At 49.7% G+C, this 26,316-nt stretch overlaps 2 protein-coding genes across 2 annotated transcripts; both read right to left on the bottom strand.

The window, feature by feature from the left end:
- Positions 1-5,200: 5,200 nt before the first annotated feature.
- Positions 5,201-17,560, bottom strand: LOC308459793 (uncharacterized protein). Its single transcript, XM_080975490.1, has 6 exons — positions 17,518-17,560; positions 13,384-13,672; positions 13,168-13,249; positions 11,812-11,894; positions 11,034-11,160; positions 5,201-10,562 (listed from the first exon to the last, which is right to left on the bottom strand). The coding sequence occupies exons 2-6, from the start codon at positions 13,492-13,494 to the stop codon at positions 8,968-8,970; spliced, it is 1,998 nt and encodes a 665-aa protein (XP_080831616.1). The 5' UTR covers positions 13,495-13,672; positions 17,518-17,560; the 3' UTR covers positions 5,201-8,967.
- Positions 17,561-19,724: 2,164 nt separating this feature from the next.
- On the bottom strand, positions 19,725-26,316 carry LOC308459836 (uncharacterized protein). The gene is made up of 7 exons (XM_080975573.1): positions 26,161-26,316; positions 24,637-24,881; positions 23,700-23,834; positions 22,363-22,416; positions 22,022-22,252; positions 21,404-21,514; positions 19,725-20,381 (listed from the first exon to the last, which is right to left on the bottom strand). The coding sequence occupies exons 2-7, from the start codon at positions 24,850-24,852 to the stop codon at positions 20,295-20,297; spliced, it is 834 nt and encodes a 277-aa protein (XP_080831699.1). The 5' UTR covers positions 24,853-24,881; positions 26,161-26,316; the 3' UTR covers positions 19,725-20,294.

Below are 26,316 nucleotides of genomic sequence, written 5' to 3'. Positions count from 1 at the left end.
GGGGAGGGAGGGGCTTTTGCTCTGGAAGACCTCCCCCCCCGCGCCCTCATTTCCTGTCCTGTCTAGGAATACAGCTCAGCTCCTTTTAACCCTTGGCAAGCCAGTGCAGCAAGCTCCCCCCTCTTCCCCCTCTCTGCGCTTTCTCTCTCGCCAGAAAAGCCTAATTTTATTAACCCCAACATTTGGGATCCTCTCCAAACCTGCGCCAAAGTTGTGCGGTCGTTTTGCAGCGAAACACCGTCTATTTTGCATCTTCTCCTCCGCCCCCCCTCCCGCCACTGAGTAAGTGATGCTCTGAGGGTCATAAATACAGTGGCGCTTCAGGTTACAGACTCCGCTAACCCAGAAATAGTGCTTCAGGTTAAGAACTTTGCTTCAGGATGAGAACAGAAATCGTGCGGCGGCAGCAGGAGGCCCCATTAGCTAAAGTGGTGCTTCAGGTTAAGAACGGACCTCCGGAACGAATTAAGTACTTAACCCGAGGTACCACTGTATCACCCCAAATCCCAACGCTGCCCAGTTCGGTCCAAGCCAGTGCCAAAGTTTGGCGATGGTCTTATAGGAAGCGCATCAAGGAATAATACATCCAAGTCAATGCCAAAGTTTTGCTATCGTTCTGAAACCTCTTTACACTGAAACCCCCCACGTTTCATCACACCCCCAAAGTGGGTTACTACTCTTTATTTTGGGGGGCCCTCTTGGGTGGCCTTCTGAGCTGCCCCCCCCGGCCAGAAACAGGAGGAACTGCTTGATGTGAAAAGGGCTCTGCAATAAGCAGGGAACCCCATCCTAGAATTGGAAGGGGAACCCCCTAGTCCTCCCTCTCCCCAAATCAGGAAGGAATCTCAGCTAAAACATCCCTGGCAGATGGCCCCCCAGCCTCCGCTTAGAAACACCCTCCTCCTGGGTGTCACTGTGGTTGTTTGCGTGTGACGCGGGATCCCATCTTTGTCCGCTGGCCAGAGCCTGCTTAGGTTTGGCCCCCCCTCTCTCCCAGGGCCACGGTTTTGGGGGCCCCACGTGGAGGCTCTGCACGCACATCCCCCCTGTGTCAGGAAGGTTTTTGAATATAAACTGTTAATGGAGAAATCTGAGGGCTCCCTTGGACAAAAAAACAAGGACCCCAGCCAGGAAGACCAGAGCAAAACGGCAGCCAGTCGGCTTGGTCTTGATTGAAGACTGTCGCGACAGGACTCCCACCCGCCACAAGGTGGAACAAGATGGAAGCCCCGAACAAAAGAGAACCCAAACTTTTATTAGCTGCTAAGCCCCATGTTACACCCCTAAGACTACATCACTCATACATCATGAAAGGGGAGGTCTGATGGCAGGACTCTGAGCATCCTGGACCCTGCCCCGTGATTCCCCTTGCCCTCCACCAAACACCCATCAAGTGTAACAAAAGAGATATTTACATTTCCCTTTCCCTGCCAAGTTCATCACACCCTTTTGTCTTCATCTGGGTTTGTTATTTCTGGCATGGCTACCTGCCTGGCACTCAGGTCTCAGGATGCCAGGACGACTCAGGCAGAGGGGCTGCTGAGTAGCTGAGCTCACATGTCTATGAATTTCTGAAGTTTTCCCTGTGAGCCAGTACAGAGATACATTGATCAGTGAATTCTTACATTTGGTGTTGTGCAGCAGAGGCCCTTTGAACAGATAGTAAGAAACTGTGATGAAGTGTTTTGTTGGGACAAATCACAAAAGTCACAAAAGCGATTGTGCTGGTTTTGGTAGTGGGCTGCAATGTGCAGGATATCTCCCCCAACCTATACATAAATTCCTGCAACAATACAGTCTGATATATTTGAACAGGTAATGACGGAAGATACATGGGAGAACAAATGTAAAAAGATTTTGAATAAAAAGACAAGTTATAGGAATTGGATATCACTGGGAGAAGCCAACCCAAGCATCCAAATTAGAATGAATAATCTGTGCACATGGTTAAAGATCTGAAGAGAAAACAAGTTTTTTTGGGGGGGTTAAAGGGGAGGGAGGGAGGGGGGAAATAGGATAAATGAGCAGGGACAAAAGTATATACGGTTATCTATAACTAACAGGAACATGATCTTGATGCATGTTATTGTTAGATTTTCAACTGAATGTTTTTTTGTAAGTTATTTGACATCACTGGATGAAAGTGTGATTAAAAAGAATGGAAAAAAATAATTATTAAAAAGAGAGAGAGAAGTGGGGGGGGGGGGGAGAAGGAAGGATTCACCCCTGGAGAATTAATTCCTCCTTGAGGATGTGAGCAAGGGGGCTGGATCCTTTCCTTCCTAAGAATGCAATGCCCACCTCCCTCCAAGGTCAGGCGAGCAGCTGAAACATCCAAGGGCAGGAAAGAGTTGCATCCCTTCACCCCAGAGAAATGGCTCCAAGTTCCCAGACTTCTGGATGTCCCTCCAGCCCCTTCCCCAAATGCCCTCTGCTTGCAGTGTCCTGTGTCCTGATCCTGCCCTGTTGGTGCAATTTAGAAAAAAAAAATGGGTCAAATTGCGCTTAAGTGCTCAGTCCAACATGTGAGCGGCCCATCCCCCACGTCTGGATTTTGTTCAGAAAAAACGCCCAGCTGCCCTGCCTGGTTTAGAAAGAGTTCAAGGCCAAATGCCTGCAGCGCGACTCATGCCGCCTCCTTTTCTGTGTGTGCAGAGGAGGGCACAAGGCAGTGGGCATGGGGGCACTGCCATCTCCAAGATGCCCATTCCTACTTTCTTGAGACACTTTCGCCCTGTAATGCGTAGCTTTGAAAAAGAGGTTTGTTTGTTTGTTTGTTTTTTTAGCTCCTGGCATTGTGTGAACAAATACTTACACATTCATAATTTTCATAGGTGGTCAAGCTTGCAGGACCATGACTAAGTGCTGGAATTCTGCAAGGTGCTTTCTAGATTCCCAAGACTGAGGGAAAAGGTGTGCCTCTTTTCTTCCTGTTCCATGTCAGTCATTTCTACCTAAAAAATTGGGAAAGGCAGCAGCTACTCACATTGAGTGCAGGGTTTGCTGAGATTCGGATTCAGGAGGCACCTTGTACCAAAGGAACATTTTTTAAAAAAACAACAACCAACAATTCAAAAATTTTGGGGGGCTGGGCTGCCATCAATATGCTGATGACACCCAACTCTATCTGTTGATGGATGGCCATCCTGACTCGGCCCCAGACACACTGACCAGATGCTTGGAAGCTGTGGCTAGATGGTTATGTGGGAGCCGGTTGAAGCTAAATCCTTCGAAGACAGAGGTCCTCTGGCTGGGACGGGATGATATGGGATTGATGGGGCAACTCCCATCTCTTGCGGGGGTGCAATTAGTGCCAGCACCGTCCGTTAAGAGTTTGGGTGTAATCTTCGATACCTCCCTCTCCATGGAGGGACAGATTGCAGCTATAACAAAGGCGGCATTTTTTCATCTCCGCCAAGCTAAGCAGTTGGCTCCTTACCTCTCTCGCCCTGACCTAGCCACTGTGATCCACGCGACGGTCACCTCCAGACTGGATTATTGTAACTCGCAATACGTGGGGCTGCCCTTGAGACTGACCCAGAAACTCCAGTGGGTGCAGAATGCCGCAGCGAGACTCCTTACGGGGTCTTCGCTGAGAGATCACATTCATCCGGTGCTATACCAGCTGCACTGGCTCCCGGTGGAGTACAGATCAGGTTTAAGGTGCTGGTTTTAACCTTCAAAGCCCTATACGGCCTAGGACCCTCGTACCTACGGGACCGCCTCTCCTGGTATGCCCCACAGAGGAACTTACGGTCTTCAAATAAAAACATCTTGAAGGTCCCAGGCCACAGAGAAGTTAGGCTGGCCTCAACTAGAGCCAGGTCTTTTTCAGCTGTGGCTCCGATCTGGTGGAACACTCTGTCACAAGAGACTTGGGACTTGACATCTTTCCGCAGGGCCTGCAAGACAGAGCTGTTCCACCAGGCCTTTGGTCAGGGCGCAGCCTGACTCCCTCCTTTGGCAATCTTTACAAAACTTTAGTTTATGGTTGCCATCAATTTTGATTTTAATTTTTATAATATTGTTATAATGTTGCACTATTTTAGTGTTGTTAGCCGCCCTGAGCCCGGCTTCGGCTGGGGAGGGCGGGATATAAATAAAATTTATTATTATTATTATTATTATTATTATTATTATTATTATTAAATAAATTCAGGTGTGGGTTGTGTGTGCCAGGGGAAATGTGCTTTAAATGAAAGGTGTGTACAAAATCTCAGTGGCACTCCAGGTTCCCCAGCTTCAGATTTCTTGACCTAAGGAACAGGACAGCCTAGGCTAAGGGGTGTGCTATAAGAATTTTTTGGTCTTGTATATATATAATAAATGTTCATAAATGTACCAAGCAAACACATATATAAATATATAAACCACATGTGCAAAACCCACAGGAAAAGTCCTAAAGCCATTTTGACTCTTTCAGTCACCTCAAATATTTCTCTACAAAGTCGAAGGAAAGGCAGAAACCTCCCCATTGTCTCTGTCCTCACAAATCCTGCTTTAAGGGCACATTTAAGGTGTGAATAGGGTGAGCCTGTGACCTGGCTCAGGAATTAAGTATTATCATTACAAAAGAATGGCCAGGCTCCACAGGTACTCTAGTCAAGTGACCATTAACAGGTAACCTGGCAGACAGGGTAAAAACAATGCACTCAGATTTCTGTTGCAGACCACCTTTTCTGCGATGTATTTATGATGTTTCTGGGGGTGGTCTTGGACTCCAGGGTGGGCAATTTAAAATGTCTATATTAGGGCTTGCACGGCTTGGGGTCCCTCCCCCCCCTTGTGTGTGGGGGGAGCACCCTGTTGCAACAGTTAGTAAAGATCAGGCTTACTAACTGCTTTGCTTCTCAATATTCTCTGGTTGGCCTCTGTTATTTTCTCCTACCAATAGAGAACCTACAAAAGGACTCTATATGGGCTCTTGGGTACCCCATAAGGGAGAAGGAGCTGGTTTTTTTACTTATATCAGGTGTGATATGATTTCTGTGACCAGTTGCTTAATTCCAGGTTAGAAGGTGGGTGTCCTAGTCCAGGAGTACATGGACTGTGCCAGATGTCTTTGGGGCAAGGCTCCATCTTTTCATGAACTTCTGAAATACTTTATTTCGATTGCATGTGGTTGTTTTGAGGAATGTCTTCTATTGTGGTCTTGCTTTCAGATGTGACCATGGACACTGCAAAGTTACCCTGGCAACTGTTCACTTTGCGGCAGAAACCATCATTTCTTTTTATTCATTTAGTTTAAAGATGAAGAGATTACAGGTCATATGAAGGAGGGAGAAGACCTTGGAGGAAAGAGAGAATGTCTCTGCTCAGCTGCGAAGCTCAGTGGGTGACCTTGGGACAGTCAGTCCCTGTGGGTGGATCCAAACACAGGAAAAGAACACTATAAATAAGCCAGAAAGAAAACAAAAGAAGAAACTTGCAATGGGAAATGTTTTAAACCATTCCTGCTCTCTGGTGCCATCAGGTGTTGCATGTTTAAAACGCATTCAATTCGTTGCTTCTTTACTAAAGTAGCTGAGACCTATCTCTCAGCCCAAACTACCTTAAAGAATTGCTTGTTTGTTTAAATATTTATACACAGATGTATCATAAAACATACCACAGTGGTTTACAGCAATATAAACCCAAAAAAATAACATAATAAAAAGTCTAAAATAAGGTAAAAAAAAAAATTAAAAACCCCAGCATCGATAGCCCCTTGTGGGGGATGTACAGTCATACCTTGGGTTACAGACGCTTCAGGTTGCGTTTTTTCGGGTTACGGGCCACCGAAATCCGGAAGTACCGGAACGGGTTACTCCTGGGTTTCAGCAGTCGCGCATGCGCAGAAGTGCTAAATCGCGCTTTGTGCATGTGCAGAAGCGCCAAATCACAACCCGTGCATGCACAGATGCACCACTGCGGGTTGCGAACACTGCGGGTTGCGAACGTGCATCCCGCATGGATCAAGTTTGCAACCCAGGTGTCCACTGTACTCTTAATTACCTGTACAGGCATGGCAAAAGAGGAAATTTTTCAGCAAGTATTAAAAGGCTGGCACAGCAGGCACCCATTGAATCTCTAGTGGCAGGACTTTCCACAGGACACAGAAGACTAAAGTAAAGGCTTGAAATTAACACTGGTAAAAGGATACTTCCTTGACCACTTGTGGGGAAAGTGGAATAGATATGGCCGTAATGCAGCTAAATAATGATAGCAAATTTAAAAATTCATCTCCAGCCTGCCTGTCCCTGATTTTGAATTGGTGTGTGTGTGGCCAGGAACAGACTCATGAAAAGCCCTCCCCCAATATCAAAGAAAAGAAGAATCTGGGACGCAACCAGGATATTCATGGCTACAATGTTCAGCTCTGGCTCTCCGCTGGGAGACGTCTCCTGCCCATTCTTCACAGCAACTCCCTTCCCTTTGCCTCAGTATTGGGGCAATGTCACGGTCACCTTTCCAGCTCAAAGGAGCCTACATAAATCAACGTCGTCCCCCCTCCAAAATACCCCCACCTTAAAATCACAATTTAAGAAAGCAACAAGTATGAAACACTAAAAAATAGCACCTAAACTGGGGCAGCAAATGCCTGGGGGATTAAAACACATATCAACGGTAGCAGAAATCAGAGCGGATTGTGTGTATTAACAACGCTGTTCCTCTACTCCTTATCTACCCAACGCTGCTTCACAACTACCACCCCTCTCACACCCCAGCCTCCAACTGTCTCTGCTGAAGAGGCCAGAAACCATATTGGCTGAGTCCTGGAAGATCTACTCTCTGCCTTGCAGGCCTTTTCCACCTGGCCTGGACTGACTCCAGCTACAAAAGCTGAGGCTGCTGAACAAACTCTTGGGCTTGGGAGTTTTTGAGGGGGGTTCTTGCTGTTGATTTTTTGTATCTCTCTTTTAGATCTTGTATATTTATTGTACATCACTACTTTTGTTATGTTGTAGTTATTCAAATCCCCCTTAAAACTTTCGTCCAATCACCTCTCACCCCCAGCATTCCAAATTCATTCTCCCCATCTCCCTACCTAACACTACCTTAAATCTACTATTATACTGTACTTACCATTATTATATTAATTACATGTGTATACAACTTATACAAACACCACAACATCACAGGCAAACTTTAAGGAAATGCACACACATGCACATTTTCAGAGAGGCTCATTAGAGAGGAAGTGTGGTTTAGTGGTTAGTGTGTCAAGGCTACAACCTGGGAGAAGTGGGTTCAAATCCCCACTTGGCAATGAAGCTCACTGGGCGACCTTGGGGGCCAGTCACCGCTTCACAGCCTAACCTACTTCACAAGGTTATTGTCAGGATTAAAGGAGCTTGGGGGAGAACCGTGTGACACCACCTGGAGCTCCCTGGAGAAAAAGGCGGCATATAAATGCAGTAAATGAATTTCAGTAAGGACAAATGTCAGGTTTTGCACTGTCATTCAGAATCTTGGTTCAATCTAAGCCATCTTCCATGGGTCAGACATGTGCAGATGAGAACTGGAGTTGGCCGAAGCAAATAAACTGTGCTTGCTGTTGCTCCCAACCACCTTTGAGTACAATGAACACAAAACTCATTCTTCCTCGTGGATACAATTATTTGCTCCTTGCATCCTCTCGGAATGTACTTTGAAGAATCAAAGGAGGACAGCAGCAAAGGAATCTTTGACCTACCCTTCTCACAGAGGGAACTCCTGGCTTTTCTGGAAGATGTCCTGTGTGTGTTCAGCAGAAACCAAGAAGAGCTCAAGGTGGTACCACCACCATCCTGGACATGCCAAGGAAGACAGCTGCAGCCAGGAGCACCACAAATTTGCAAGTTGGAGGCTCTTGGAAGTACGTGAATTGTTTGTCAGCTTCTCCAAGGAAGAGCTCAGGGTTGATGGCTAACTCACCAGCACTGCCAAATTGCTCATCACCCTCTTGTATACAAGCTGGTAAAATGCGGGATTTGTAGCTGGTTGATTGACCAAAACCAAAGAGTGCCCACTAATGGTTCATCGTCATCCTGGAAAAAAGGAATAACTGGGGTGCTACAGGGTTCTGTCCTGCGCCTGTTTTTGTTCAATGTCTTTATAAATGACTCAGACAAAGGAATTGAGAGAATGCTTGTTAAATTTACAAAGGACACCAAACCAGTGGGGTGGAATAGGGTAGCTAATACTGAAGAAGAGAGAATCGGGATTCAAGATGACCTTAACAGGTTGGGAAACTGGGCTGAAACCAACAAGATGAAATTTCAATAAGGTCAAACATAAGGTTCTCCACTTAGGCTGCACAAAGATAAAATGGGAGACGCCTGGATTGCTAATATTACATGTGAAAGGATCTAGGTGATTCATAGCAGACCACAAGCTTAACATGAGTCCACAGTGTGATGCAGCGGTAAAAAAACCCTCATGCTATTCTAGGCTGTTACCAACAAAAATCTAGTGTCCCAATCGAGGGAAGTCGTAGTACCACTCTATTCTGGTTTGGTCAGACTACGCCTAGAGTCCTGTGTCCAGTTCTGGAAGCCACAATTTAAGGATACATCAAGCTGCAATGTGTGCAGAGGAGGGTGACCAAGGTAATAACAGGTCTGGAAGCCAAGCCTTATGAGGAACGGTTGAAGGAGCAGGGTACGTTAAACCTGGAAAAGAGGAAACTAGGAGGAGTTTTGATAGACATCTTCAAATATCTAAAGTACTGTCTCTTGGAAAATGAACCAAGCTTGATTTCACCAGCTCTGGAGGATAGGATCAATATTGGTGGATTCAAGTTACAAGAAAGGAGATTACCTTGACACATAAATAAGAACTTTGTGATCATAAGAGCTGTTCAACATTGGAATGGACTCCCTCAGAAGATGGGGGCTCTCCTTCCTTAGAGGTTTTAAGCAGATAGCCACCTGCAATGGATGCTTTAGTTGAGTTTCCTCAACTAAGGAGGGTTAGACTGCATGACGCCCAAGGTGCCTTTCAATTCTACAATAATATGATTCCATGAGTCTGTCCGTTGTGAGTTCTTTGATGGGCTGTGAGATGGGACCTCTGACTAAAGCTCTTTCCACATTCCAAGCACTGATATGGTTTCTCCCCTGTATGAATTCTTTGATGGGAAGTGAGACCTTCTTTCCGACTGAAGCTCTTTCCACATTCTAAGCACTGAAAAGGTTTTTCTCCGCTGTGAATTCTTTCATGTGAAGTGAGATGAGCGTTCCGGCTGAAGCTCTTTCCACATTGCAAACATTTAAATGGTTCCTCCCCTCTGTGAAATCTTTCATGTGAAGTGAGACTTTCCTTCCGACTGAAGCTTTTTCCACATTCTGAGCACTCATAGGGTTTCTCCCCTGTATGAATTCTTTGATGGGCTGTCAGATGGGTTCTCTGATTGAAGCTCTTTCCACATGCTAAGCACTGGTAAGGTTTGTCCCCTGTATGAATTCTTTGATGGGAAGTAAGATTGGCCTTCTTACTGAAGCTCTTTCCACATACCAAACACTGATATGGTTTCTCCCCTGTATGAATTCTTTGATGGGAAGTGAGACTTTCCTTCCAAGTGAATCTCTTTCCACATTCCAAACACTGATACCGTTTATCACCACAGTGAATACTTTGATGTTGAACAAAGTAAGCGCTTGTACCAAAGCTCTTTCCACATTCCAAGCACTGATAGGGTTTTTCCCCTGTATGAATTCTTTGATGGAAATTAAAGCTTTCCTTCTGGGTGAAGCCCTTTCCACATTCCAAGCACTGATAGGGTTTCTCACCTGTATGAATTCTTTGATGGACCGTAAGATTGGCCCTCTTACAGAAGCTCTTTCCGCATTCCAAGCACTGATATGGATTCTCCCCTGTATGAATTCTTTGATGCGAAGTGAGACTTTCCTTCCAGGTGAAGCTCTTTCCACATTCCAAACACTGATATGGTTCCTCACCGCTGTGAATTCTTTGATGGATAGTGAGATGAGATTTCCGAATAAAGCTTTTGCCACATTCCAAGCATTGATATGGTTTCTCCCCACGGTGAATACTCTGATGTCGACGGAAATTTGTGCTTGTATGAAAGCTCTTCCCACATTCAAGGCATTGATATGGATTCTCCCCAGTATGAGTTCTTTGATGGGAAGTGAGACTGAACTTCTGAATGTAGCTCTTTCCACATTCCAAGCACTTATATGGCTTTTCCCCAGTATGAATTCTTTGATGGGTTGTAAGACTTAACTTCTGAGCGAAGCTCTTTCCACATTCCAAGCACTGATATGGTTTCTCCCCACTGTGGGTTCTTTGATGGGCTGTGAGGTGGTAGTTCCGACTGAAGCTCCTTCCACATTTTAAGCACTGATAAGGTTTCTCTCCAGTGTGAGTTCTTTGATGGGCTGAGAGGTGAGCCCTTTTACTGAAGCTCTTTCCGCATTCCAAACATGGATAGAGTTTCTTCTCAATGGGATTTCTTTGATGAGAAGTATAATGGGAGCTGTGACTGAAGATTTCTTCACGCTCCAAATAGTTATATGGTTTATCCACTGTGTGTATTTTGTCATATTCTCCCTGGTTCTCAATTTCCCATTTATCGTCACCTGCAAGGGGGAAAAATGGATTAGAACCTCAGGAAGAAATGGAGCCCTAGATAACGGGAATCTGAAATTTGAAAAGCCTAGATCTTCTCCTAGATGGGTTTTGTTTGGTCCATTCATGGAATCTGCTACATCTCCACTGTCAGTCTTCTCTTTGTTTATTTTTTTTTCTATCACTTTTTAGTAAAACCTGACTGAAGCTATGTTAACTTCCCTCACTACTCTGAATCCTACATTTAAAAAGGCCAGGTTAGTTCAGACCAGCCTGATCATTGCTTAAAAAGACATAAATGGAGGAAGACTATACACAGCCAAACAGTTGATAGTCCTCCATTCCAGGTGAGCTGTGGTGCTATTAGAATCCCAGGTGCTGTAGGTGGTGCTGTTGAGCTACATCAAAATCTTGGAGCTGTCTCACAAGGAGATACGTACTGAATTTCAAATCAGATATCATGATCCAACACAGAGCCTTACTTAGAGAGGCCAAGATCCCACAATTCTCTTCCATGACTTCCTTATGCAGAGCTCTCTGGTCAGGATTTAGCAATGCCCACTCCTCGTCTGTGAAACGAACAGCTACATCTTCAAAGCAAACAGAACCCTACAAGAAAAAGGGAAATGTCGCCCTCTTAAACAGCATAAACATCATCTACTACACATTGCTCTGTTGTTTTCTGCCTGGTAACTGCTGCATTGCCTTAATGGGGTTGTTTTGCTGCACATTTTAAGCATGGATGCTTATTTTAACATCTTAATGGAGTTCTTTTACTGTGTATTTGAATGAAGTGTGTTAATGTTGTTGTAAATGGGAACTCCACATTGTGTTATTCAAATCAAGTATTCTCTCCCTGTGCAAGGGTGGGGGTGGGGGTGAGCAAACTGTCCTGATGCCCCAAAGTCAATGGGTGCACAGGGGCATGGGGAAGGGAAATCTCTGGTGTGAAACTAAGGGAGATGGTTAGATGAATCCTGGCCACTGTTTTTTCCGTGTTGTCAGCTGCTCAGAAGCCTATTTTAGCATTCAACAAATATAGAAATAAAATTGTAGTTAGTGACAAATAATACTAGTGACATTTAGAAGGCTAGTTAAGATGAGGTGGCTGTTCCTTATTCTCAGCACATAAGCCATCTGGAATGGCATTTTAAGCCTTTAAGGGCAGAAGCCAAGAGAAGGAGATTCATTCAGGCCCAGAGGCAATCTGGCTGCCCCGTCTCTCAGCCTCTCCCCCCCCCCAATGCTCCTTCTCCCCACCTCATCTGGTTCCACAGCCGCGACTTCTCCTCCGCCACCAAGAAAAGATGGATGAGGCGGTCTTGCCAGAATCCCTCCGCCATCTGTGAGACAGAAAGGTGAATGAGAAGTCAGAGGTGGAGCTGTGCATGGCGAATGAGAGATGGGCCACAGAAAAAGCCTCACGTGCCGAGGGCATTTGGACATTGGCAGCCATTTCATATTTTAGTTATGTGAAAATTGGTGCACCCTGCTTTGGGCTCTTGGATCCCACCAGTGACCATCAACTAATAAAGGAGTGGATTCACTCCACTAACTGCCCCCCATTAAATATACCAGACCCACCTCATGGTATGCAAATTACACGAATTTCTGCAATTTCCCACAGGTTACCTTGTGAGTATCTTGTATGAGGGGAAACGTAAATGATTTAGAGTCTTAGGAAGGAGCTGAACAAAAAGAAGAGGTTTGTGGGGGGAAATTCGGGTCAGGAGATATGTCCTTTCAAATAAAAGTTATTACGTAAACTAAATATAAAGATGTCACTAAAGTATATGCACAGCTTTTCTTAAACTTCAGTTGCTAAAAGCTCACTTGCAATTCAGTTAAATGTTCAGGTTTCTACCATAGGTAAAAGGCTATACTCGGTTTCTGTTTCTTCTCTCTCGTTTCTTTACTTATTTATGACTTTTAATGCAGCACAGCTTCCTTCTCAGCCTAATACTTTGGTTCCTGAGCGAGGGGCATTTTTTGTCTGCCCTCCTCTCTCTTAGCCACCCTGAGGGATTTCCCACAGACCCAGGGGATCCTCTCAGCCCTTGTTCTTGGTTTGGGGGGGTCTCCTTTTCCTAGGAGATCTCTCCCCTCCTGACTGGAAGGAGACCCTGGTTTAGTCCGTCTTCCCACAGCTCCTCCCTCTCCTGCCTCAGACTCAGCCCTCCAGATTAATTCCTGTCTCCATATTCTCCCCAGACCCTCCACTGGGTCGTCTTCCTATCTAAGCTGCTGCGAGGCTCCTTCTCCTCTCGGATCAGAGCCAGTTCTCCCCCAGACAGAGCCTCTCTGAATAATAGCAATTACTATTATTATTTTATAATCCTCACTTCCCCTCTATGATCAGGCCCTGCCCAACTCTTTCCCTCAGAAAGGGCTCCTTGGATTTCCCTCCAAAAGGGCTGGCAGCCAATCAGAGACAGAGAGAGGCTCCCGCCCTCTGCTGGAGCCTCAGAGGCACTGCAGCCCCACACTCTGCTCTGGCTCCATTGTCCCTCACAGGCCATCAAGCGTGTTCTCCAAAAAGATTAAAAGGACTTAAGAGATTCGTTTCAAAACCCAAAGAATGTGGGCTAAGTAGAGAAGAAACTCCTTCCTCCTTACCCAGCGGCCTCTCTCTGGTGTCCAATGCAGCCCTCTCTGCCTCAGAGCAATCAGGGCCCATTTCTGCAAATGGATCCTTTCCCTGAAAGAGCAACCAAGATTCCAAAAAGAGAACAGGGAGCAGGATTAGAAAAAGGGTGGCAGACACAAAAAAATGATGCATCTCTCATACCATTCAGAGGCCCTTGGAAGTCTCCAGAGGGAAGTCTCTCTCACCTGCTGCTCTGCCTGCTTCCTCTCCTCTGCCTGACTCAGGAGGAATCCTTCGGCCAGGGCCACCGCCTGGGAACTGGTCTCCGCTCCACATTCCCGCACCCACCTCTCCATCTGTGGTGGAAGGACAGCCAGGAACTGCTCCAAGACCACCAGGTGCAGCGTCTGGGCTTTCGTGTGCCTTTCTGGCTTCAGCCACTGATGGTCAAGGTGGTAGAGTCCTGCTGCAAATCTCTTGGGGTCCTTTGGCCTCCTGGAAGCAAAACTGCCTGAACTGCTGGCTCTGCAAATCCTACAAAGCAAATACACTGTCAGGAGAGGGAAATGTTCTCTGAACAAGCATGGCTGCGTCCTGCTAGGAACCAGGCCTGGACTCCACCACATCACAGATTCTGAGATTTCTTCAACACAAAAAGGAAGAAGAGACTCTAGCCCTCCTAAAATGTGGGTTTCCGAATCCTGGGGTTCTCCAGGGTTGCCCCCTCCCCCAATTCAGGGCCAATTTCTTTCCTCCTTCTGCCTCATTTTCTAGCACTTAGAACCTGCGGAGTTCTTAAGACAGACGACTTCAGAGGTGTCTCTTTTCCTTTCTCCTTATCCACCCCACCCCATGAGGGCCAAGTAGGTGAGGCCAAAGGGCAGCGCTAGAAAGCAAGTAAAGAAGGGCTCTCCTTTCTGTGGTTGTAAGTTTTAAACTATTTTTAGTATTGCGCTTTAATGTGGTTGTCTGCCCAGGGTACTTAGGATAAACAGCAGGTTAATACTACTACTACTACTACTAATGTTGCATAGCTTAACCCACACGCAGCCATATATGTTTGGGGGTATTCCTGGATCCAGAATGGTCACTGAGTGTCCCTTTCCAGGTCTGGCTAGTTTGCCCACCACTGTCCCCTTGGAGCAGAGATGACATGGCCAGGGTACTTTCTGCTGTGGATCAGATAAGATCATCGCAATGCCCTCTGTGTGGAACTGCTCTTGAAGATGGTTCATGTGATGGCCTGGGACTCGGGCTCGGACTCGGAGCCAGAGGAGTCTCAGTCCACACCAGATCCTTTGCCTCAGGCGGCATCTGAACCTAGTCTGGGGCCTGATCCTGAAGAGTCCCAGTCTGCACAGGTTCCCCTGCAACAAACTCCAGCTGGGCCGAGTCAGGGGCCTGAGCCTGCCCTGGCTCCAGATGCGGGGATGACCTCGTTGCCTCCAGCTGGGCCATCACTTACAGCTGCTCCACTACCGGTTGGGTCAGGGGAGGCTGAGGTGGCCCCTGGGTCTAGTAACCCACCGACGTCTCCCAAGCTGCAGAGACTGAGGTCTGAGAGAAGAAGAGACCTGAGTACTCGCAGGAGGGGTGCTTGCCTTTGGGCGAAACAGGGAGGTGAGTCGCTGGGGGATCAGGACCGGCCGTTAACCTGACAAAGATAAAAGGCTGTCGGACCCCGCCCCAGGTTGCGGGAGCAACGTTGCTGTATGCCAGATCCTGCCTGTGATCCTGTGCCTGACCTTGCCTGGTTTCCTGCCTCGTGTCGTGCCTTGGCCCTGTCGGACTGACTCCTCATGGAACCCTTGGATTCAGGAATGGACCTGGACCGCATTACTTGGGCTACCCCCGGGCCCAGCACAGTTCAGAATACGCTCCAAATTGCAGAAGCCAGATTGTTGGCTGGGTTCCCTTTCTTTATGAAGGGCATTTCTTTCCTCCCTTTTTCTCCAAGGAGCACCCATGGGTCTCCCCCTCCTCATTGAATCCCACCCCCATTACAACCCTTGAGAACACATTTAATTCCTGTTTTAAAACAGCTGCATTGGTGGTCCCTTCATTTCTAGGTCCAATTCAAAGTTCTCACAGGAGGACTTCACTTTGGCCCCCAGATATGTGAAGAACCACCTTCTTGGCTACAGACCCTTTGGCTGTGAAATTTGGCAGACGGGGCCCTCTTGGTAGCTTCACCCCCTTGAGAGTCTTGGGTGGGGTGGCCCAAGAGAGCGCATCCTGGGGGCAGGACGCCCATTGGGGGATTCCCTCCCCACAGAGGCACCCCAGGCACCTTCCCCTTTCCCAAGGCCTCTGACAACGGAGACATGTGTTTTCAGGACCCAGCCTATTCCTCTGATTGTTATTTGTTTTGACTTTTAAAAATATTTTTAAATGGTTGTAAGCTGCTCTGGGTAACAAATGGAACAGTGGTAACAACAGCAATAATAATAACAAACAACTACACTAATGAAGCCTCCAGCATGGGAAAAAGATAAAGCCTACTAGAATCATAGAAATGCAGCAGCAGGAGGAAGAATAGGCAAAACAACATCCAGTACAAAGCCTAAAGCTTCAAGCATGTGGGAAAATAGCCTCAAGGTACGTGGAGAGAATCAAGAAACAGGCTTGGAGCTTGTTCAAATTTGCAGACTTTTGAGAATTTGGCTCAATCTGGTTGATCTGAATTTAAATTGAAACATAAAGTATTACCTTTGCTTTGAACCTCCCTCCCACATTCATCAAGAGACTAACACTTTATCATAGATTTGTAGAGTTGGAAGGGACCCTGAGGGTCATCCAGTCCAACCCCCGCCAGTGCAGGAATCTCAGCTAAAGCATCCATGACCGATGGCCAGGCAACCTCTGCTTAGAAACCTCCAAGAAGGAGAGTCCACCACCTCCCAAGGGAGACCACTCCACTGACAAACAGCTCTTTCCACCAGAAGATAATTCCTGATGTTTAGTTTGGAATCTCCTTTCTTTTAACTGGAAGCCATTCATTCGAATACTGCCCTCTGGAGCAGGAGAAAACAAGCTTGTTCCATGTGACAGCCCTTCAGATATTTGACAATGTCTACCATACCGCCTCTTTATGTTGTTTCTTTGGTAACATAAGAAGAAAAATGACTATTACTCACATTTAACCAAAGCACAAACCCAAAGGCTCTTGACTAGGTGTTTGGCTGTTGACTGTTATCTGTTAACTCAGTTTCCCCTTTGTTTCTGTTTAAACCAATTCACAAACCTACAACTCAAACATTGACCACTAATAATGTTGCAGATATCCCTGCAAATCTATTTTGCTATTTTTGTGATACACAAATGACATGATAAGACTTGGCCTATTTATTTGCGTCCTTTATTCCTTCTACAAACCTTGTTTATAAAACTCAATTAAAAGTTCTTCCAAAAAGAAAAGAAAAAGGCAACACACACACACACCCCTCATCTGCACTGCATCTGCAAAGCAGGATCAGACCCCTTTAAAGAGCCCTGGCTTCCTCCAAAGAATCCCGGGAACTGTAGTTTGTTAAGGATGCTGGGAGTTGCTAGGAGCCACCCCCTCAGAGTGAGGTGTCTGGACACCTGAGAGGTTGCATGTCTGAACAGGCACACGTGTGTCACCCAAGAGTCTGGATGACACTCCTGTCTGATGAAGGGGTTGGGGGAGCAGAAGCAACAGAGATTTCGCTTGCATCTGGAGGAACATCAGAACAGAAGATGAGACCTGCAGGATCAGGCCAAGGGGGCTCCATTGAGTCCCCTCATCTGTTCCCACAGGGGCCTCTTCCGGGAAGCCCACCAGGCGGATCCGAGCCCAAGAGCATCTCTCTCCCTGCCTGCGGCTTTCCCAGCAACTGGGATTCAAAAGCATCCCTGTCTCCGACTGGCCATCCTGGCTAGGAGCCCCCCATGCATAGCTGTCAACGTTTCCCTTTTTTTAAGGGAAATTCCCTTGTTCTGAATAGGATTCCTCGTAAGAAAAGGGAAAAGTTGACAGCTATGCCCCCATCCATGCATTCCTTATTCATTTTCTGCACAGGTCAGGTTGTGTTTATTGTTTGGGTGCATTGGACACCTGAATGTTTCCGTCTGGCTGCAACCTCTATTGCCAAACGTGACTGGTTTATACATCTGAAACGGGTTCGGGTTTACCTTCGTGCCCGCGAGCAGCGCATCGATACACAGGAGGAACATAGTTGCAGACCTCCTGCAAAGTGCCCCCGCCCTGGCTCTGCAGAGAGGAAGGGGAAGGCCCCTCTGCTGCCAAACTTGGGGGTCCCCAGCATGCATGAGCCGAACAGCCCCCCATGCCCCCTCCCCCGCAGCCCTGGGACCCCCTCCCCTAATGCACCGGGAGGGGGGAGAAGGAGACTCACCAGCTCTCCGAAGAGGCCCCCCGCCCACCGCTTGCAGGAAGTGACTTGGGAGGGAGGGAGGGACCTGGCCCCACCCCCACCTTTCTCTCCTGCCCTCTCTAGGAATCCCGCTCCGTTCCTTTTAACCCGTGCAAAGCCGGGCGCACCCAGATCACCCCCCTCTCCGCCCCCCCCCTTCAGAAAATCCCTGCAAAACAGAACACGCTAAACAACAAGCACAAGCAGCACGTCGGCTAATAAAATAACATCTATTGTTTTAAAATTCATAAACAGAAAACATACATGTTTCTTCCCGAAGTATCCGCGAAGAACTGTCCTGTCCTGTCTGCTGCTGTGCGTGGAAGAGCCTAGCGGCGTTCAGAGCGCCCATCATCTCACTTTGGGAGGATAGGGACGGTGGAAAGGCATTCGGCCTTCATTATAGCGCTCATTTAAGTTACTTACCACTTCTACCATTTCTGTTTATGGAACATTTATACAATTCCCATTAATTTGTGACTCCATGCACATATTTTGTTCTCTGTTTATGAATTTTGAAACAATATACAGTATGTCATATTAGCCGATGTGTTGCTTGTGGTGGTTGTTTAGTGTTTTCTCCCTTCAGAGCAGGTTTTGTTTTTATTTCTTGGCTGGTTCTGAGCTATTCCTTCCCTTGGCCAGAAAAGCCATCCAATGCAATCCCCTGCAAATGCAGAAACCTCAGCTAAAGCATCCCTGGAAGACGGACAGCCAACTGAAGCTTAAAAACCTCCAATGAAAAAGGTCACTTTGAGAATCCGTGTGCACCACTTTGAGATTCTTGGAGCTTGAAGAGATCGGGTAGAAATGCCTTTACGGTAATATTATTATAGATCCAATGGGAGTGAATAAATGCTAGGATGTTGATTATGGGGATATGGATAAAACATAACGTGCAGAGCTGTGCCAGACAGGGAATTCGTAGGCTGGCTTATGCAAACCAACCTGGCTGAGCTATGGAAACAGAGAAAAGAACAGCAGACCGTTAACAGTGGTACCTCGGGTTACAGAGGCTTCAGGTTACAGACTCTGCTAACCCAGAAATAGTACCTCGTGTTAAGAACTTTGCTTCAGGATGAGAACAGAAATCGTGCTCCGGTAGCAAGGCAGCAGCAGGAGGCCCCATTAGCTAAAGTGGTGCTTCAGGTCAAGAATAGTTTCAGGTTAAGAACAGACCTCCAGAACGAATTAAGTTCTTAACCCGAGGTACCACTGTGCAAGAGAACACCTTCCCTCTTGCCTTGAGGGGTGGACAAAGACCAGGGATTTGGAAGGCTGCCAGGGTAACTGCTCTGGGAGAGGGGGGTGTTCTGGGGAGGAGGAGGAGGTGGGAGAGCTGAGATCCATCTTGGACTGAAGGCGTAGATAGGTGAATAAACCGTGTCTTCCATTCTCCAAAGGGACACAGACCCTGCGTGTGTGCCTGGGACCCCATGGGCTCTTGCCACCACTCAGCAGAGAGAGGGGCAGGCACACTGCTTTTGTAACAACATAATTTAGGAGTCCAGAAAGCCCTGGCAAGGAGGCAGCAGCAGCCAGGGGGTTGTTGGGGGGGCTTCATCCCCACTCCAAGTCCTGCCAGGCAGTCCCTGTTGTGGACTGCCCCTGTCTGGGGGGGCTCCTCAGCCGATCCTCCCCATGCAAGGCAAGAGCCTCCCTCAGTTCTCCACAAAGTGTGTGCCTCTGAGCACACACAGAGAACACCGGCCAGCCAGGAGCCTCCTCTTTCTCCTCCTCCTTCTGGGCCAGAGGAGGAAAGAGACCCCGGAGCCCCATCCAGGCAGGCAAAGCAACAGAAAGACCTGCCCCACCCAGGAGGAAGGCCAAAGGATGTGCCCCTTGGCACTGGCGCCACGTTGCATGTAAGAATGGACACAGAGGCGACATTCCAAGGCATCCAGCCCTAGACTGCCTTCACCTCTGTCAGGAATTTGTCCAATCCTCTTTGAAAGCCATTGCAGTGGCAGCAAGCGCCACAGATGGGGTACTGCTGTTGTGCTCATGTCCTGCTTGCGCCTTTCCCACAATGGGCCCCTGTGTGGCCCCTGCTGGACTAGGTGGGCCCCTTTTGGCCCGATTCAGGAGGCTCTTCTCAGGTTCTTACGGCAGAGCCAGCAACTGCGAAAAGAGCCACCTCTGGCATTCCTGGAAAAGGGACTGGAAGCAAATGAGCAAAACTCCCAGGAGAAGAAATAATTTTTTTTATTAGAGAATATATTGGTTACAAATCAAGCAGCAAGCAGAGAGGCAGCATCTGTCACCCCCTGGAAACCAGGGGCTTGTGGAAGAAGAAGAAGTTTGAACAAGTACCGTAATATCAAGAAGTGGCAAAGGACCAGGCGGGGAAGCCCTTTCCAGGGAAGATCAGAAGTGGCAGCTCAGAGCCCAACTGCAGCCAGGATAGAGGGAAGGCATGTATGGCTCTGGATTTCTGCTGGAAACGGCAGAAGAGGACTCTGCCTGCCTGCCCCTCCCCTTGACTGGGGGGGGGGGGCTTCCCCCTGCTTTGTGTTTTTCTAGCAGGTGACTTCTAGCCCCAACTGCGGAAGAGGCTGGAATGAGCAGATATGCAGAGAGAAAGAAAGGGCAGCTGCGAGACAGCCAGAGTTTCAGCAGCTGAGTCCTGGGACCAGGTGGGGGCTCCAGGTGAGAAGAGCACCCCGCTCGCTCGCCAGGACAAGGTCCCCCCACCCAGGCAAGCAAGGGGGCAAGAGGAAGGGGCAAGAGGCAGGCATCGGCTCCTTCTGCCCCATGGCTCAGGCGACATTCTCCTCCTTGGCCGGCTCCTCATATGGAGGGGGCACGTCAGGGTCCTCAAGGGGGCTGTAGTTCTCACAGCGACCCTGGAAGGTGGGAGAAAGGGCAGTTTGAGGAAAAGACTGACACTGAGTGTTTTCATCTCTAAACTAACTCAGGTTGCCGTTTTGCTGCTTCCCAGCAGCTCTGCTAAACAAGTTGAAAGCGTTTGCCGAGGTGCCTTCACACAAGTATCTACGTGCAGAGAAAGTGTGATGAGAGGCGACCTTTTAAGACCCTGGTCAGCTGTAGGTCAGCCATGGCAGAAGGGCCAGGCCATGCACTGGACACATCCCAGTCGGGCTCCTGCAGTTCCTGATACCCCAAAGCTGCCCAGAAGCTGCAGCTGGTGCCAAGCAGAGCACAGCGGCTGGGAGCTGGGATGGAGGGCAGGGAGTGCCCCCACCTGCCCACAGCCAGGCACAGGTTTTGAGAGCCCTAAACAATTTGGGGGACAGGGCTGAGTTGGAAGGGGCCCTGTGGGCCATCCAGTCATCCCCCCCTGCAATGCAGGGATCACAGCTGAAGGATCCCTGGCAGGGGGCCCCCACCCTCTGCTGAAGGAGCGTCTCCACCCCCATCGTTCTGCCCTGACACTGAGGTCCAGCACCGAGGGCCTTCTGGCGGTTCCCTCACTGCGAGAAGCCAAGTTACAGGGAACCAGGCAGAGGGCCTTCTTGGTGGTGGTGCCCGCCCTGTGGAACACCCTCCCACCAGATGTCAAAGAGAAGAACAACTACCAGACTTTTAGAAGACATCTGAAGGCAGCCCTGTTTAGGAAAACTTTTAATGTCTAACAGACCTCTGTATTTTAATACTTTGTTGGACGTCACCCAGGGTGGCTGGGGAGACCCAGCCAGATGGGCGGGGTATAAATAAATTTATTATTATTATTATTATTATTATTATTATTATTATTATTGACCTCCCAGGAAGGAGAGTCTACCAATACTTCTACTTTGGACCTCTCCCCACAATCGAGCACCAAGAGCGTCATGGATCAGGTCCTGTCTGTTTGGGCCCAGCACTCCTCTCTCCCACCCACTGCCCCCCCCCCCAGTGCAAGTACCAGGAAGGAGCAACAGAGCCGGCGGAGGCCGTTGCCCAGGCAGAAGACGGCGATCACCAGAGCCCCGATGCAAAGGACTAACAGCAGGATCCTGAGTCCAGCAGCAATTTTCTGGATGGGTGTGGGGAAGCAGGGAGACGAGTGAGGATGAAGCCTTGCCACATTCCCCCCTCCCCACAACAGCAACTGCTCCCTTGGGGTCTAGAGGGGTGACACCACCCCCACCCTCAAGGAGCAGCTCAAGACATACAGGAAGCCCCCACCCATTGCATGGATTGCAACCAAGGTCTGGAAACAGAAGATCCATCATGCCAGGAATCCAGTAGATTCTCCCCTCCTCACTTCAGTGTCCATGCTCCTCACGGCTACTTGGATGCACAGACTCACTGCCTTTTTATCCCACCTCCTTCTTCTCCCCCTCCCCATTCAGTCCCCACAACAGCCCTGCGAGGAAGGGAGGAGAGGCAGAGGGAAGGCAGCGACTGTCCCAAGGTCACGGCAGCGAGAGCTTCATGGCCGAGTGGGAAGACTTGAACCCTGCTCTCTCGCAGGTCCCAGTGTGGCACTCTGACCACTAAGCCACACTGTCTACCCCTCACCATGAGCCAGACAACTCACCCAGAGATTCTGGATCATCTCCTCACACCGCTGGACCCTGCCATTGTCCGCAGGGATGCGGGCGGTTGGCTCCCATGGCTGGTCATAGCGGTCCCTGTACTGGGTGTTCCTGCACAATTCCTCAGAGTAGTAGGAATCGTACTTGAGGAGGGGCAAGTCTGCCTCACCGACTGCCAGGGCCACGGAGCAGGCGACAACGCTGGCCAGGTGGGAAAAGGTGGCCAGGTGGACCTGGGAAGGGAGAGTGAGGCCCAGCCGTGAGAAAGGGGGCAGCAGCCCCAGGCCCAGCAGCCCCCTCCCCTGCCTGCAATGGAAGAGCAGCCCCCACCCCGCTCACTTACCCAGCGGCCACCACGTCTGTCGCCCACAACGGAGAGGACACCGGCCACGAAGAGCTGGGGAGAAACACCAAGGTCAAGGGTCCACAGAGATGACCCCCGGGGTGCTTATTGGCTTAAATAGATTTCATATATGTATACAGTTTTATTCTATCAACGTTTGATTTTTTTCTAGTCATTGCTTTTTCTCTGTTTTTAGCCATTCTCATTTTTAGCTGTGAGCCGCCTTGAGTCCCGCCAGGTGGGGATATAAATCAATATATAATAATAAATAATAATGATGATGATGATGATGATGATGATAATGATATCTCTAGGATTCTGCGATATCTCCACCGGCCTGAACCATCTGCTTCCTGCCCTTTCTTGCCAATGAGGAACTGGGAAGAATCAGGCATCCCCTCCTCTCCTGCCCACCTTCCCCAGCGACCGCCATTCGGAGGCCTTGAGGTTGCTCTCCGTCCAACGCCAGGTGTGCTCCTTCACCTGCAATGGCTCCGCAGCCCAGAATGACACACCCCCATGGCCGCAAACACAACACCTGGCCTCTCACCTGAGCCCGGGGGAAGTGGGCTGGACCTGCTGCCTGGGCTGCTCAGGTAAAGGCAGCCCAAACTTCCAGGCAGGTGGAGTAAGTCCCCAATGAGGAAAGGGAGCAGGATTGGGGGCTTTTAAGTTTAGAGAAAAGGCGAGTTTGAAGTGACTTGGTAGACATTTATGAACATTTATGATGGCGTGGAGGAAGAGGACAGAGAAAAGGACTTGTCCCCTCTCTTGTGGCACCAGAACTCCTGGCCCTCCAAGGAAGCTTGGAAGATTCACGACAGATCAAAGAAAATCCTTCAGGCAGATTTCAACGATGGAACTCCCTGCCACTGGAGGCAGCGACGGCCGCCAACTGGGATGGCCACAAAAGAGGACTGGTCTTCAGAACGGTGGAGGCAGAGCAGAGCCATCTCAGCTCATCGTCATCCATAGTCCTCTCCTCCTCAATGGATGTGTCCATCTCCACTGAAAGCCGTCCAAGATGGGGCCCATCGCTGCCTACTGAGGAAGTGAGTTCCATAGTTTAACTTCACTTGCTGTGTGGAGAAAGACTTTCTTCGATCTGTCCTGAATCTTCCGACATTCAGCCTCCCTGGGTGTCCACTTCTCGCATTAGGAGGGAGAAAAGCTTCCTCTGTTCCCTTTCTCCAGGCTGTGCATCATTTGACAAAGTCCCGTCTCTCCCTCGCCTTCTCTCCAGGCAGGCTCTTTTAGGGCCAACAGATGCCTCCAAGGGGACCTCCGCCCCACCCTTCCAGAGGAGCGGCGCCTCCTCTCAGCCCCACAGGACTCACCACGCCCCCCGACCAGAAAGGAGCTCCATTCCAGAGTGGTCGGAATAGCCAATAGCCATAATCGTCAGCCCCTTGTCCAAGGCTCAGGACACCCCCAATGGCGATGGTGAGCAGTCCAAGCAGGATCTGTGTCCCTGCAATGCAAGAGAGACGAGGCTGGCTGACAAATGAGGGACAGGGTCCAGCACATGCTCCGCCCCACAAGTCAACCCCCACAGAGCAACTCAAGTCCCTCTCAGAGCTGCCACGCCAGGAGGGGCTGTCTCTGGGCATGCACAGAGTTCCATGCAGCCAGCACTCAGGCACTCAAGGGACCAGGGCCCTGCAGGACTTGACATCTTTCCGCAGGGCCTGCAAGACAGAGCTGTTCCGCCTGGCCTTTGGTTTGGACTCAGTCTGACCCTTATGTTTCCCTCCCCTTATGGTCTTGATTTATCAGCTATTTTAAAATGAGGCTGCATTTTAAATTGCATTTTAACCTGTATTTTAAATTGGTTCGGTTCCCCCCCCTCTTTCCCCCCCCCTATTATGTTTTACTGTGATTTTATTTTATTGGTGTTAGCTGCCCTGAGCCCGGCTCTGGCCGGGGAGGGCAGCATATAAATATTTTTTAAAAATTTTTTATTTATTATTATTATTATTTCCAGCAGTGTGCATGTGTCCCACTCCCTCCAGCTCTGAAAATGCTCCCCAAGCCCCAGAGCTGCCTCCCTTCTGGCATCAGGGCAGCAACTTCCTGCAAGAGAGGGATTTTGCTGATCTCCACCTGCAGACTTCCCACCTTCACTTCAGGCTCAGCTGCCCCCTTCCTGCATCACGGGGTGGGGGTGTGTGGGCTAGATGGCCCTTGAGAGACCCTTCTCTCTTTCCTGCTCATCCTCACAGCCTGGGGCCCCTCCCCTCCTTCCCCCCCACCCACCCCACAGCTGGCCCTTACCCCCAGCACTTTCTGCTCCGCATTGCACCCAGCCTTTTTCGGAGGGGCGGAGGGGCCCTGGGGGTCCTTGGGGCGAGGCTTGGGGGTCTTCCTCCAGGCTGCCAGGGCCTTGAGGAGGGAGCCGAGGGAAGACTCCTGGGTGATGTTGACGTGGATCACCGTCTTCTCTGCGCCCTCCGCCCCGGACACATTCACGATGCTGCTACTGCTGGCCATGACGCCTCCTTGGGAACCACAAGATGCACCTGGGGGGGGGGGGAGAAGAGAGAGAATTGGGGGGGGGCTCAGGGAGGAGAAGAGGGCAGGGTCTGCCTGGAGGGAGCCTGAAAGAGGAGAGAGAGGGGTCTCCCTCCCTCTCTCCTAACACTGTGAGGACATCCCAGGAAGCCAAATGTGGGACGATTCAGGGCAAATCAAATAGAGTCCTCCTGTGCAATGAATCTGTGGAACTCCCTGCCACAGGAGGCAGAGATGGCCACCAACCTGGATGGCTTGAAAGAGGACTGGGCAAATTCATGGAGGAGGAGGTGGGAATAAGTAGTTGGGGTGGGGGCGATAAGCAAGGAGAATTTTTCAGCACAAAGGTGATGGCGGGAAGGGGGCGCGTTGCACCAGAGAGAAAGGTGGAGACAAATCAGCTCCTGTAGGTTCGGCGATTTCTGCACTGCAAGGGGCTGGACTAGATGTCCCTTGGGGATCCCTTCCAGCTCCAGGCTTCTCTATTGCACGGAGCACTGTCAGGTCAGCCTGCTCCGTGGAGGGGGGAGATTCGTGGAGCCAGGCCAGGGGGAGGTCCCCCTTCCGCCCACCTGAGGGAGGGGAGCGTCTTTAGGTGCTGGGTGGCCCCAGTCTGGAGGTGCGAAGGAAGCGGCGCTCAGCTTAAAATGTTGGGGGGCAGACCCATGAACGCAGCCACGATTGATGCTGGAGGGCAGGCTTTATGGTAGGGGTGCAGAACCTCAGTTAGCTAAGTACAGTACAGTATTTTTATGGATTTACTTGATGGGGGGCAGCTGCCCCCCCCGCTACACCCACGGGCAGACCCCCCCCTCCCGCAGACTGCTCCCTTGGGGCTTAAATGGGGGCCGGGTGCGAGAGCTCTTCGGCTCCCCGGCTTCGATTCCTCTTCGCTCCCCGGGCGGAGACCTGGCCCCTGTCCAGAGAGCCCTAGCGACGGAAGGGCAGAGTCCAGATTCTGGAAAACCCCTTTGACTCAAGGAAGTTTTTACTTCCTGCAGCGTGGTGGCTTCGAAGCCGTTTGCAGCAGCCCCGGAACCCCCCCACCCCCCCCCCTTGGTCAGGCACAGAGCTAGGGAGATGGAGGGGAGCCGCCTTCTCCGCCCGGCGCCTTGAAGAGAGATTACAGGCGTTCCACTTGGGGGGGGGGATAAATAAGCCGCGCTCCCCAAATAACGGGAGTGAGGCCCCTACGCAACTTTAAAAAAATAAAAAATAAATGCCCCCCATATCAAACAAAGGGGCCAACTTCCAGCAAAGCGCCCCGCCCTGTCCAGTCCCCCGCACCTCTTTGTCCGACGGCCTCTCCAGCTGGATGCGCGCAGTCGGGGCTGGTGCTGCTTTCGGGATGGCAGCCGTTGCGCACTGAGCGCGGCAAGAGAAGCGCAGCAGCAGGAGGAGAAAACGGACTTTGTCGCCTCCCCGGAAGCGCGCAAGGTTGCG

The sequence above is a fragment of the Podarcis pityusensis genome, assembly GCF_964106645.2.
Source record: "Podarcis pityusensis genome assembly, chromosome: 12".
NCBI classification, from domain to species: domain Eukaryota; kingdom Metazoa; phylum Chordata; class Lepidosauria; order Squamata; family Lacertidae; genus Podarcis; species Podarcis pityusensis.
This window is presented reverse-complemented; position numbering and strand designations above follow the sequence as displayed.

Bases quoted from the DNA above. Each gene is read 5' to 3' on its own strand.
- LOC308459793 (XM_080975490.1), bottom strand. From the start codon at position 13,494: ATGGAGAGGTGGGTGCGGGAATGTGGAGCGGAGACCAGTTCCCAGGCG. The intron at 13,250-13,383 runs GTGAGAGAGACT...TTGCTCTTTCAG, and splicing joins GGAAGCAGGCAGAGCAGCAG to GGAAAGGATCCATTTGCAGA. The intron at 11,895-13,167 runs GTAAGGAGGAAG...TCTGTCTCACAG, and splicing joins CACCAGAGAGAGGCCGCTGG to ATGGCGGAGGGATTCTGGCA.
- LOC308459836 (XM_080975573.1), bottom strand. From the start codon at position 24,852: ATGGCCAGCAGTAGCAGCATCGTGAATGTGTCCGGGGCGGAGGGCGCA. The intron at 23,835-24,636 runs GTAAGGGCCAGC...TCTTGCATTGCA, and splicing joins CGGAGCAGAAAGTGCTGGGG to GGGACACAGATCCTGCTTGG. The intron at 21,515-22,021 runs GTGAGTTGTCTG...ACACCCATCCAG, and splicing joins AGATGATCCAGAATCTCTGG to AAAATTGCTGCTGGACTCAG.